The sequence below is a fragment of the Barbus barbus genome (assembly GCF_936440315.1).
Source record: "Barbus barbus genome assembly, chromosome: 6".
Taxonomy (NCBI): Eukaryota; Metazoa; Chordata; class Actinopteri; order Cypriniformes; family Cyprinidae; genus Barbus; species Barbus barbus.
The window spans coordinates 19,400,067-19,412,778 of NC_136734.1; the positions used below are offsets into that span (position 1 = coordinate 19,400,067).

General features: G+C 35.7%; 1 protein-coding gene across 2 annotated transcripts; it reads left to right on the forward strand.

The window, feature by feature from the left end:
* Window positions 1–576: 576 nt before the first annotated feature.
* On the forward strand, window positions 577–12,234 carry LOC306871359 (endoplasmic reticulum aminopeptidase 2-like). Of its 2 annotated transcripts, none has more exons than XM_079419209.1 (19): window positions 577–694; window positions 1,728–2,288; window positions 2,403–2,541; window positions 2,815–2,949; window positions 3,075–3,195; window positions 3,297–3,451; window positions 3,622–3,735; window positions 4,677–4,808; window positions 4,898–5,029; window positions 5,136–5,204; window positions 5,377–5,552; window positions 5,696–5,775; window positions 6,191–6,374; window positions 6,536–6,692; window positions 6,885–7,069; window positions 7,191–7,352; window positions 9,911–10,051; window positions 10,160–10,241; window positions 10,330–12,234. In XM_079419209.1, the coding sequence occupies exons 2-19, from the start codon at window positions 1,795–1,797 to the stop codon at window positions 10,474–10,476; spliced, it is 2,805 nt and encodes a 934-aa protein (XP_079275335.1). In that variant the 5' UTR covers window positions 577–694; window positions 1,728–1,794; the 3' UTR covers window positions 10,477–12,234. The 2 variants fall into 2 exon arrangements, with proteins under 2 accessions (XP_079275335.1, XP_079275336.1); XM_079419210.1 differs by having other exon boundaries at window positions 672–694; window positions 4,680–4,808.
* Window positions 12,235–12,712: the final 478 nt, after the last annotated feature.

Genomic DNA, 12,712 nt, shown 5'->3' on the forward strand with positions numbered 1-12,712 from the left:
ACCTGCTTCTTACATCTGGATGAAATAAAACTGCACTTTCAAATAATGTTTTGATCAGGTGTATATGACAATGCTTCTTGATCTTTACTAAAAGTCTCTTACATGAAACAAAAGTAGCAGCAATCACTGGACGTTGGCCATTTTTTGCAAGTCAGGTTCAGGTCTTAAGTAACAATGAAGTTTGTGCCTTGTTGCAGAGTTTATAGGGAAAGCTAGTACAATTACTAACATATTTGGCAATCACACAGCCCAATATATATACAATATATATAACAATATATATAATATATATTGTTATATATATATATATATATATAAAACAATGATTACTGTGTTTTACAAGAAAATGTCAGTCTTTCAGTAAAATGTCATGTTTAATATTAGGATTGTAATTAGTTGTGAAATTTACTAGGACTTACTATGGTTTCTACATTGTAGCTGCAGCTCTAAAGTTTTTTTTTAATGATTTTAAAAAAAGTCTCATGAGGCTGGATATATTTTATTAAAATGTGTTGATGGCTGTAGGTCATTCCTCTGTCCGGCGGCTGGAGCCCCTCTGTGTTGTCATTTGAATACAGAGACACGGCCAGACAGCACATGCTCGGCAGCTACTGCTGCAAACCAGGAAACTGTGGGCAGGACGAATGAAAGAGAAAACGAAACCAGCCGACACAATGATCCAGCTCAAATTCAGGTAACGACACAACACTGAACGGTTAAAATGAGTGTGCTCCTCAATAGTGTTGTTAGTAGATGCTCGTCCTACTTTAGAGAGACCACATCATCGCGACACAAACACATGCCAGAATAGAGCTAGAGAGCTCGTACTGTGTCACAGCAGATGTCAATGTATTAACGTGAACAGGCTCATGTTACAGAGTGAGGTCAACAGAGAACGCTCAGCACGGCTCTGTGTTGCCATGTGTGTTATTTTAAGAACACTCGATTGTTGTCTTTTATTTTAATTAGCATGTTGATCATTCTAACATGTGCTAGATTCTCCAGTGCTTCGTGAATGATGAATGAGTGGGAAATGCAAAGTAAAGATGAAATGTAGGTCATTTTCCAGTTAGAGTGGCAGACGAGAGGCAAAATTAGTAAAAAAGGTTTTGTTGAAATAATAATGTTTGACAGCCCTGTAACAAAGTGCGATACATTAAACTGTCAGAAATTTATAAAAATGAATGAGAAAGATTTAACTCCCCATGCATGCTCCTCACTATGCAAGCTTGTTTCCAGCACAGGATGAAGAAAAAAAAGGTTATTATTATTTTCTTAAATTTTCTATTTCATAGCGGAATCAAAAACAGAATTGTGAGATGCAAACTCATAATTCAGAGAAAAAAAGTGAGTTTATATTCGTATAAAGACATCCATTTTTGTAACTGCATACATTTTTGTAAAACACCATTTTACAATATTTATTTATTTAGTTTATTTTATTCATTAATGTATGGTAGGAATATACTAGTTTTGTTACACATTAAATCCCTCAAACTCTACAAAAAAAATGTAATAGTGCACAAATTGTTTTAACAAGTATGCAGACAATTTACAATTTATTGGCAAGTTTTTTCCACTTTTGGAAATTAGAGGGACCCAGCTTAGCCACCACAAAAGAAGAAGGAGCAATATACAGGGATTTAGTATTAAGTGCAGCAAAAGCAAATAAATCTTTCAATTATTTACACATCACGGAAGCACCAACTTTGCTTTTCTCTCCACAGGACACAGTCAATTTCTAAAACTCAAAAGTGATCACCATCAAAATCAGCAATACCAAAAACCTTCGTTATGCATCTCTTGCTTGTAATCTTGCTCTTTCTGGAGTCACAGTTTTATGTCCAGTCTTCTGACAGCAATAGTTCTGCTGGTGATAACTTGGCAACAAACGGCCTTCCTTTTCCATGGAGTAAATTGCGCCTGCCGAACTACATAGTACCTGTACATTATCATCTACTTATTCATCCCAATCTCACCACCCTAAAGTTCAACGGTTCTGTGAAGATTGAAATCGATGTCAAAAACAACACAAACTGGGTGGTGCTGCACAGCAAGAACCTCAAGATCTTCACCGCCACTGTTCTGGACGAGCATGAGGTCCATCTGTCAGACAAAGTGCTCTCGGTGCTGGAATATCCGGCACATGAACAGATTGCCATCTTCTCTCCAAAGATTCTGACCTCTGGGGAAAAATACTTCCTGTATTTGGAATTTGGTGCACCGTTAAGTGATGGCTTCTATGGATTTTATAAGAGTACATATAGGACAAAAGCAGGGGAGACAAGGTAGAGTAAAAATAGCTGAAATGTAACATTATATAAATCATACCAGTAAAAACGTACCATAGAATAGATTGCAAATCATTTCTAAATAATCAATCTAAATTTTCTCCCCTAAAGGGTCCTGGCGTCCACCCACTTTGAGCCCACATCTGCCCGAATGGCATTGCCATGTTTCGATGAGCCCATTTTCAAAGCTAACTACACTGTCAGAATAAGGAGGGGCCCGTCACACATAGCTTTGTCCAACATGCCATTAGTAAGCTCAATTCATACATCTACTTTATCAATGTAGAGACAACATAAGTCAAATTAACTTTGATACAACTTGAAACATTAACTTTGAAAAATACATAGAAATTCTGAAAACATTTTCTTTTTTAATCTATTTTATCAATGTATAGGCCCATTTGTAGAATCAAATTTACTTCAAAATTATTGTTATTATAATTATTAAAATAATACTAATAGTTAATTATAATGGTATAATAATTTTTTAAATGAAACAATTTTGAAAATATTTATTTTATAGGAACAAACTGTGGAAATCGGCAACGGTCTGTTGGAGGACCAGTTTGAAGTGAGTGTGAAGATGAGTTCTTACCTGCTGGCCTTCATTGTTTGTGACTTCAGATCTGTCAGTGGGATGACTGCAACTGGAATTAATGTAAGTAACTAGAGCAAACAACACGAAACAGAAACATGTGAACACAACAGCTTGTATGAAGTTTTCATTACAGGCTCTCGGGTGAGAAATGCATTTTGAATGAGCTGTTTTTTCTTCTCCCAAAGATTTCTATTTATGCAGTTCCAGAGAAATGGCATCAGACACACTATGCTCTTGAGGCTGCTTTAAGGCTTTTGGAGTTTTATGAACAATATTTCAACATACTTTATCCGCTGCCAAAAATGGGTGAGTACATATCTTACCTTTCTTTCCAATGTTTCAGTGCATAAGTTGCATGATGTGCCTTTGGATATTTACACTGTTGTTTATTTTATGATATGTGCCAGACCTGATAGCGATTCCAGATTTTGAGTCAGGAGCTATGGAGAACTGGGGTTTGACTACTTATAGGGAGACGTCTCTTCTGTACGACCCTGACATCTCATCAGCATCCGATAAGCTCTGGGTTACACTGGTGATAGGACACGAACTGGCCCATCAGGTTATCTATAAAATACATTCTCATTCACATCTGGTATTAGCTAAACCAATGAATTACAGGAGAATAGTGCTATTAAATGTAAGTAAGTAATTGTAAGTTAAATGTAAATACCTTTACTACTGTTTGTTTTTCTTTCTTTCTTTCTTTCTTTCTTTCTTTCTTTTCCCCAGTGGTTTGGTAACCTGGTGACCATGGAGTGGTGGAATGACATATGGCTGAATGAAGGCTTTGCCCGATATATGGAATTTGTCTCACTTGAGGCAGTATATCCAGAGCTTAAAGTTGTATGTTCAAGCTTCAGATATTTCTGTCAGTATAATGAAAGAAAGTTGTAATGTACAGCCAGGTGGTCATTATCGTAAACCCTGAAGGGTGATCAAGACCCACATGTATCACCATGAAGGGGTTTATTCTGTGTGTATATTTGTGTTTATATATATATATATATATATATATAGCTTTTCAGAAAAGTTATAAATTGATTTGCATTTTAATGAGTGAAATAAGTATTTGACCCCTTCGCAAAACATGATTTAGTACTTGGTGGCAAAACTCTTGTTGGCAATCACAGATGTCAGACGTTTCTGGCCACCAGGTTTGCACACATCTCAGGAGGGATTTTGTCCCACTACTCTTTGCAGATCCTCTCCAAGTCATTAAGGTTTCGAGGCTGACGTTTGGCAACTCGAACCTTCAGCTCCCTCCACATATTTTCTATGGGATTAAGGTCTGGAGACTGGCTAGGCCACTCCAGGACCTTAATGTCTTTTTTCTTGAACCACTCCTTTGTTGCCTTGACTGTGTGTTTTGGGTCATTGTCATGCTAGAATACCCATCCACGACCCATTTTCAATGCCCTGGTTGGCTTCAATGCCCTGGCCCTGACAGTACATGGCCCCGTCCATCCTCCCTTTGATGCAGTGCTGTTGTCCTGTCCCCTTAGCAGAAACCTCCACCTCCATGTTTGACGGTGGAGATGGGTGTTCTTGGGGTCATAGGCAGCATTCCTCCTCCTCCAAACACAGCGAGTAGAGTCGATGCCAAAGAGCTCATCGAAACAAGAGGGAGCGAGCTTTTTTAAAACAAGGCATTTCAAAGTAGCGCCTGTTTGGCTGGAAGCAAACTGGAAAATAAATAATTAAAAAATGTATAAATAAATACTCACACCAATACTTCTATAAACAAACTGGTTTTAGAGTCGCACATGCTTTCTTTTGCATGTTAGGAGGACCACTTCCTGGACACCTGTTTCGGAGCTATTGGACGGGATTCTCTAAATTCTTCCAGACCAATTTCCAGTTTAGCTGAGAACCCTACTCAGATAAAGGAAATGTTTGATACAGTGTCATATGATAAGGTAGGAAAATACTTCAGCAATGTTAAAATGTTCACCATTTTTAATTATTTTATTTAATCGAATTTATCTGCTTTATTACTGAATATTAGGGAGCATGTATTCTCCATATGCTGAGGAATTTCTTGACAAACGAAGGCTTTCAGAGTGGCATAATTCGGTACCTTCGGAGGTTCAGGTACAGCAATGCCAGAAATGAAGACTTGTGGGACAGCCTTATTAAAGTATGTCACTTCTTCATCCCCTGCCTTTTTTCTGTCATACATTTATAATCCAGCATCAAAACAAAAACTCACACTCTATCTTTTTATCTTTATACTCTCTGCACAGACGTGTTCTGAGGAGGATTTTACAGCAGGAGAATACTGTTACAGCAGTACCCAAGCCACTAAAAATGCGGTAAAGATGTCACATCATGAATAAAATATTACATTTTTGCTATTTATAATTCACAGCACTCCATAAACACAGAATACAGATCATGAACGACATTTTTCAACATGTGTTCTTGTGCCTTGAAGGTGATACTTAACATTCTGAATATCTCCTTGTGTAACTCTTTGCATTGTAGTATCGTTTTGCTGGGGAACATATAGACCTGAAGAAAATGATGTATACGTGGACTCTACAAAAGGGCATACCGCTGGTCACGGTGAGGCGGCAAGGAAGGAAACTTTATGTTGGGCAAGAGCGCTTCTTAAAGATAGTCCTGCCCAATGATCCCTCATGGAATTCACTTCAAGAAGGGTAAAGCACTAGAAAATCACATGGGTTCATTGTTTAATTCAGTAGTTCTTTCACTCTTTAATATTTATACCATAATTTTAAGGGCAGTAAAAATATGATTGATAGCTCTCCTCATAACAGAAATGTAAAATTATTTTCCATAGCTACCTGTGGCACATCCCTTTGACATACAAAACAAGCCACTCTGAACATGAGATGAAGCACGTATTGACCACAAAATCAGGTAAGATCTGGCAAAAAAGAAAATCGATCACACATTATATACATTTATACAAACATTTATATTTTTATTTTAAAAGCTAATAGGTTATTTATGGCAGGTTCTATTGTGGCAACTTACCCACAGTCTTATTGTATTATTATTTATATACTCTTATACCTATTGTTTTATTAATATGTTGTCATATTTTGAATTTGATTTTTTTTTGTAATATTATTATATGCTTTTGTAATTTTTTTTTCTAAGTATTCAGTTTTACTTTTCCAGTTTTACAACCCTGCTTAACCCATATAGTGTAAAAATATTTTTCTGCCTGTAATATTAAATGGCATAAGATGCCTGAAAACTAGCCCTAGTCTCGCCAACACATGTACTGTATATACATTTTACTGTACATATACCAATCTCTCCAACCCAGATGTGTTGACGCTGGATGAGAAAGTTGACTGGGTGAAGCTCAACACTGACATGAGTGGATATTATATTGTCCATTATGATGAAGAGGGCTGGAACGCCCTGACGGAGCTGCTGAGAGTAAACCACACTGCTCTGAGCTTTATGGACCGAGCCAGCCTCATTCATAATGCCTTCCAGCTGGTCACGTGAGTTAATGTGCAGTGCATTGATCTCATCAACTCATAAAGCATATCTCAGCTCACAGGGAAAACAGGAAATTCTATATTAGCTAGCAAAATAAGCATAACTGTATTATCCTATGAGCTCATTTGTAATGTTACTTCTTTTTTTGTTTTGTATTATCCAGTGCAGGACGACTGTCACTAGACAGAGCTTTAGATTCGATTGGTTACTTGAAGTCTGAGACCCACAATGTTCCTCTCCTGCAAGGGATTGGCTATCTGCAATCATTCTACAAGCTGATAGAGAAGAGAAACATAGCTGACGTTACTCATAATCTGAAGGTATGACACAAACATTTCCTGGAGTCTAATCGAATTTACTGTCCTCATTCCTCCACATATCCGTCAAAGAGTCTTTCATTTCAGTAAGGCTGCTTGCAGACCCACACGTTGAGATCCTCCGAGACTTCTTGTATGAGTTTTTTTTATCTTGATTGTGTGTATAGCCACCTTACATCTGGTTTTGTCCTGCAGACCTACATCTTGCAGTATTTCGGAGATGTGATTGACAAGCAGACGTGGAGCGATGATGGGACAGTCTCAGATCGGAGACTTCGTGAAGAGGTTCTTTCCCTTGCATGTGATTTCAATTATCCACCTTGTGTGGAAAAGGCTAAGCAGCTCTATGATAGCTGGGTGGAATCTAATGGTACAATCAGGTGATTTGGCAACACAGTATTTGTTTCCGCAATGACACCCTCCAATATATAATCACATTTTTATCATTTTAAATGATTTTGGAAGTAGATTTCCTTGACTTGTGCTTTACAAAATATACAGCTTACCCACTGATGTGTCTGAGACGGTTTACATGGTTGGAGCCCAGGATGACAGCGGTTGGGCCTACCTTCTGGAAAAGTATAGTGTGTCCATGTGTGAGACAGAGAAGAGCAAATTTCTCTCAGCTTTAGCAAGCAGCAAGGACTCTAAAAAACTATCAAGGTACATTTTTATCAATAGATTGAAAGTCATATGTATGTATAATTATACCATTTGGGGTCAGTAAGATGTTTTAAAAGAATTGATTGTTTATTGGGCAACATTGCATTAAAAGTGATATTTAAAGACATTTATACAGTGGTGGTCAGTAACGAAGTAAAATTTATTCGTTACTGTACTTAAGTAATTTTTTTCAAGTATCTGTACTTTACAGGAGTAGTTTTATTTTGAGTAACTTTTACTTCACTACATTCCTAAGCATAAGATCTTGCTTTTTGCTACATTTCATAAAACATATCGTTACTCCTTATAATACATCACGTGCTTCGAGAAGCGTGTCTGATTCAGGAACAAACTGATTCTTTTCAATGAACCTGTGAAATCGGTTCGCAAATCGCACCAAACGATTCATTCACGAAGTGGAATGATCCGATTACAGCTGTTCTCGAATCGAAAACTCACTGATTCAAATGATCCGTTTAGAGCGAGTCTCCAGTGAACTGAACTCACAAGAGATCTTGTGAGCGCGCGCGCGCGTCCGATGCCGAGAAAAGCAAGTTACTAATGTCGAATTTTAGGATTAATTATTGTAACTGAAAATCATATTTAGGTCAAAACTGTCAGTTATTTGTGAATCTATTTAAGCCCACTGAAATGCTTGAATGCAGACAGATCAATGTCAGTGTCTCTATGTTTTAGGTAAGAAAAAGAAACATTGAAATAACACAGATTAAATAAAACTCATACACGTTCATATTCCCCGCTGCTGTAACGTTAGCAGTTTTATTAAAATGCTACACATGTAGCTCTATGTGATGTCTGTTTTTATATTGTTTATCAACAGTATACATTTTTATATTGTTTAGATCATCTAGCCGAGTAGACAGATAGGAATGTTTATTTATAACCATACTGAAAATAAGTAAATATTGTTAGCTGATGCTAACTGTCTAGCTAACAAGCTTGCTGGTCCATTGCTGGTCTATTCAGCCACCTAGATAGATTACATCTGAGGGAAAAAGAAAGGATGTGATGTTCAGAACATGGTAACTACTGTAATTATCAAAGTGGGAAGTGATTTGGCTAAGGGTGTTTTTACACCACAGACAAGGTTTGAGAAGAAAAAATCATTATGAAAATATAATTCTCTAATGTCATATATAATTGACGTTCCGCAAAACAAATTTTAAAACACTTTTTTTCTTAAAATTAGACGGTCAAATCTGTTTTCTCTCAGGTACATCGGAGTGTAAGCTTCACAGTGAACATTACTACATCACTCTCATCAACGTAGTCCATATCAACAACAAAATATATATCTTGACTCCATATAGTGGTTATTTTGGGAAAATCACAGGTATTTTGGCCAGTAGGATTATAAAAATGTGCTAATATAAATTTAAATAAAGTAGTCTATATAAAATTGCTTATATAAAATTGTCTATATGAAATCTATCTGTACTTTTTTACTTAAGTACATAAAAAATTGAGTACTTTTGTACTTTCACTCGAGTAAAATTGAAAAAGCAGTACTTTTACTGGAGTAATATTTTATTATACGTATCTGTACTTTTACTCAAGTACTTGATCTGTGTACTTTATCCACCACTGCATTTATAATGTTACTATGTTAGGTTACCATTTTAAATAAATTCTGTTCTTTTGGATTTTATTCAAAAAAATCATGAAAAATGGATCGGTTTTCACCTAAATTTTAAGCAGCACAGCTGTTTTCAGTACTACTACTAATAATAAGAAGAAATATTTGAGCAGCAAATCAGAATATTAGAATGATTTCTGAAAGATCATGAGTAAAATTCAGCTTTGAATCATGAGTAAAATTCAACTGCTGAAAATTCAGCTTTGTCATTACAGGAATAAACTGTAATAATGTTTCAAATTTGAATAATATTAGAGTATTACTGTTTTTTACTGTATTTTTGATCAAATAAATGCAGAGACTTATTTTAGTCTAAAGGAATAGTTCACCCAGAAATGAAAATTCTGTCATTAATTACCATCATGACATTCCAAACTCGTAAGACCTTCATTCATCTTCGGAAAAAAAAATTAAGATATTTTTGATGAAATCTGAAACGCTCAAGGCCCAGAAAGGTTGTACGTGCATTGATAAAATAGTTCATGTGAAATCAGTGGTTCAACTGTAATTTTATGAAGCTATGAGAATATTACTATTTTAAAGATGTCCTTACTATTTTCTGGGCCTTGAACGTGGTAGTTGCATTGCTGTCTGTGCAGGGTCAGAAAGCTCTCAGATTTCATCAAATGTATCTTAATTTGTTTCCCGAAGATGAACAGAAGTCTTATGGGTTTGGAACGACATGAGGGTGAACTATACCTTTAAGAACCTTACAAAATCCTATTGATATTATATATGAAATACACCGATAGGAAATTAAATGCAGAATTGCTCAATATTATATATGCAATGCTTGATTTTGGACTTTATTTACTAGGGGCTAAAACATATGAATGCAAATTTTAATTTTAATGAGGCCTAACATTATGCAATGCTTCTTATGTCTCCATCTTTCCTGTAGATTATTACAGCTTGGAATGGATGGAACTGTAATAAAAACACAGAATTTACCCAGTCTCATATACATGGTGGCCAGAAATCCAGTGGGCCATTTTCTAGCATGGGATTTTGTGAAGAAACATTGGAATGAACTGGTAGAAAAGTAGGTGCCATCCTCTGCTTTTTATTTAGGTTAGAAAGGCGAAGTATAACACTAGCTGTGATGTGCTCATTACCGTGAATATAAGATGCTTGTGTCTCATTATCAAAGGTTTCCACTGGGATCTTTTGGAATCAGAAGTATAATTGTAGGCACTGTAACTCAGTTCTCATCCACTGAGGAGTTGAGAGAGGTGGGTTGTTTATTTGTTGTTTAGAGGGAATGGTTATCTGTTTTAATGGTTCATTTACAGCATTGCTTTTTGTTTTTTTCGTGTTGAGGTTGAGGATTTCTTCAAGTCCATCACAGAGCAGGTGTCTCAGCTACGTGTCATACAGGTGGCCACAGAAAACGTGGAGAAGAACATTATGTGGCTCACGAGGAATCTACAGACCATGAGGACTTGGTTGCAGCAAAGACTCAACTAAAATGTAAAAAGAAGAACAACATTTCAAATTATACTAGTTTTTACTAGTATATTGGTTTTTGGTTTATTAATCAGTATCAGGATCAGCTCAGAAACTCCACTTTTCAAGTTTTCTACTGTTTCGCATTTTTTATATAGATTAACGGCGCATATAATGCATGATGTGTTTGCTTTTTTGGTTTACTTGGATAAAGAGGTTGGTTTTGTTTTTCTTTGCTCCTGATTGGTCTCTTGACAGCTGTGCCACATTTTCTAACTAATGTTAATAGGACACTGCCTATTAATTTGTGGCATAAATTCATACTTGAAGACACTGAACAGTAATGAACTGAATAGGGTTTGGAATAAAAATAAATATTTTTTTTATAAGGGTTGATGCAACTGAGTCTAGCCTAAAAACAAAAATGTGCTCTTATGAAACATGACAAAGACAGAAAATGTATTAAAATAAGGTATTTGACTTTAATTTTTTGTTAAAAGAACGGTGCTTGCTTTTAGTTTTCATATACTGATATCACTTTTTGGACATTTCACCTTCACGAGTCTTGTTTGTTAGCATCACAAGTTCTTCTGTAAACTTTAAAGTATCAGCAAGAAATATTATTTAAAATATACAATATAAATATGGAATTTAGAAATTTTGAATTGAGTCTAAAGTGTTTAGCTATAATTTGCCGACACACAGAACAAACTTACATGAGCTTCATTAGGTTTGCTTCAGATTCGCTTTGTTTGCTCCGGTATCTGTCATGCTCAAAACACTGTTTAATGTTGGTTAATATCATAAGTTACGTGATGCAGCTATTAATAGACAAAAACAAATCTTGATAAAGTAATAACAATTGACACCAACCAAACTGAGGGGCATGAAGATGATTATAAACATATATTTTGGGGACAAATTTGTACCAGGAAGTGAGCTAAATCTCTCAAAACCTCCTTTTGGGATTGTCCTCATTTGTGAAATACTTAGGCTAGGTTATATTATTTATAAATAGCTGTATATAAAAACAGAAAAAGCGTATAGAACGTCCCCATTTAGATAACTAAGTAGGCCTAAACGTGTGTTTTACTGTCGCTAGGAGGCAGTATTGCTTTACTTCAGTTCACAATAGGCTACGTTCAAGCCAGGCATAATGTAGCTACCAATAATAAACATAAATAAACTAAATCATTAAAATTATTTAAGAATTTAAAAGTGTGAATGAAATTTTCTCTTTCATTCCCAGGGTACTTAAAATCAGAAAAGGGCCAGCCTAACCAACTGCATCAAGCCAGTGCACAATGCAAAAAAAAAATTAAGCCTAAATATGTAGCAAGCATAAAATTACAAGTATTTTGATGCCTATTTATTAATCTGGTGAGAATGTTCACTGTATATTCCCCTACACTAAACAGTATTCTGCTGTTCTAAGAGTACAATGACCTGACTATTTATAACGGTTCCACTGGTGCCCAAATGTGCTGCACGCTGCAAGCTCTTGAGAAAACACCAGCCTATTGTAGTGTTTTCACAGAGTCAAATTGTTTGCATGTGACTGTCCAAATTTCTGAACACTGACGCTATTACAGTTTTTCTTGTTGAGCATGTCAGTCTGTCTTAGCGCATGGAATCGGCAAACCATTTAAATCAGCAGGAATATGGAGCTATTGGTATGAATTAATCTTTTTATGAACTTTTGTTTTTGTTTTTCTTATAAATTAAGACAGTGTTAATCAAATCCGCTGTTAAATTAAACCTTTGTTCATTTTTTAATTCAAAGAACTTGTTAATCTTTATGTGTCTGTGGGATTGTGCATATGAGGTTGTCTTTAATCATAACATAATCAATATTGCAGCCATGCAGCAAGGTCAGCTGCTGTATTTCTCTAGGAGTGCAGGAGCTGAGGGGTCTTAAAGGGATAGTTCACCAAAAAATGAAAAGCCTGTCGTCTTTTACTCGTATGTGTATTTGTGAAACACAAAATGACATATTAGCCAAAATGTTTGGTAACCAGAATCAGAAGAATCAAAATGAAGTTCATAAACGTAGATAGATAGATAGATAGATAGATAGATAGATAGATAGATAGATAGATAGATAGATAGATAGATAGATAGACAGACAAATGACGTATGTACACAGTAGGGAAGATAGACAAAATATGTATGCAATTAAACATGGCAATGTGAATAAGGAAGAAGTATATAAACATGAAAAACAGTGTGTTGGGTTTTACACGTTTTGTTGTTGTTG

Bases quoted from the DNA above. Each gene is read 5' to 3' on its own strand.
- LOC306871359 (XM_079419209.1), top strand. From the start codon at position 1,795: ATGCATCTCTTGCTTGTAATCTTGCTCTTTCTGGAGTCACAGTTTTAT. The intron at 2,950-3,074 runs GTAAGTAACTAG...CTTCTCCCAAAG, and splicing joins TGACTGCAACTGGAATTAAT to ATTTCTATTTATGCAGTTCC. The intron at 3,196-3,296 runs GTGAGTACATAT...GATATGTGCCAG, and splicing joins TTATCCGCTGCCAAAAATGG to ACCTGATAGCGATTCCAGAT.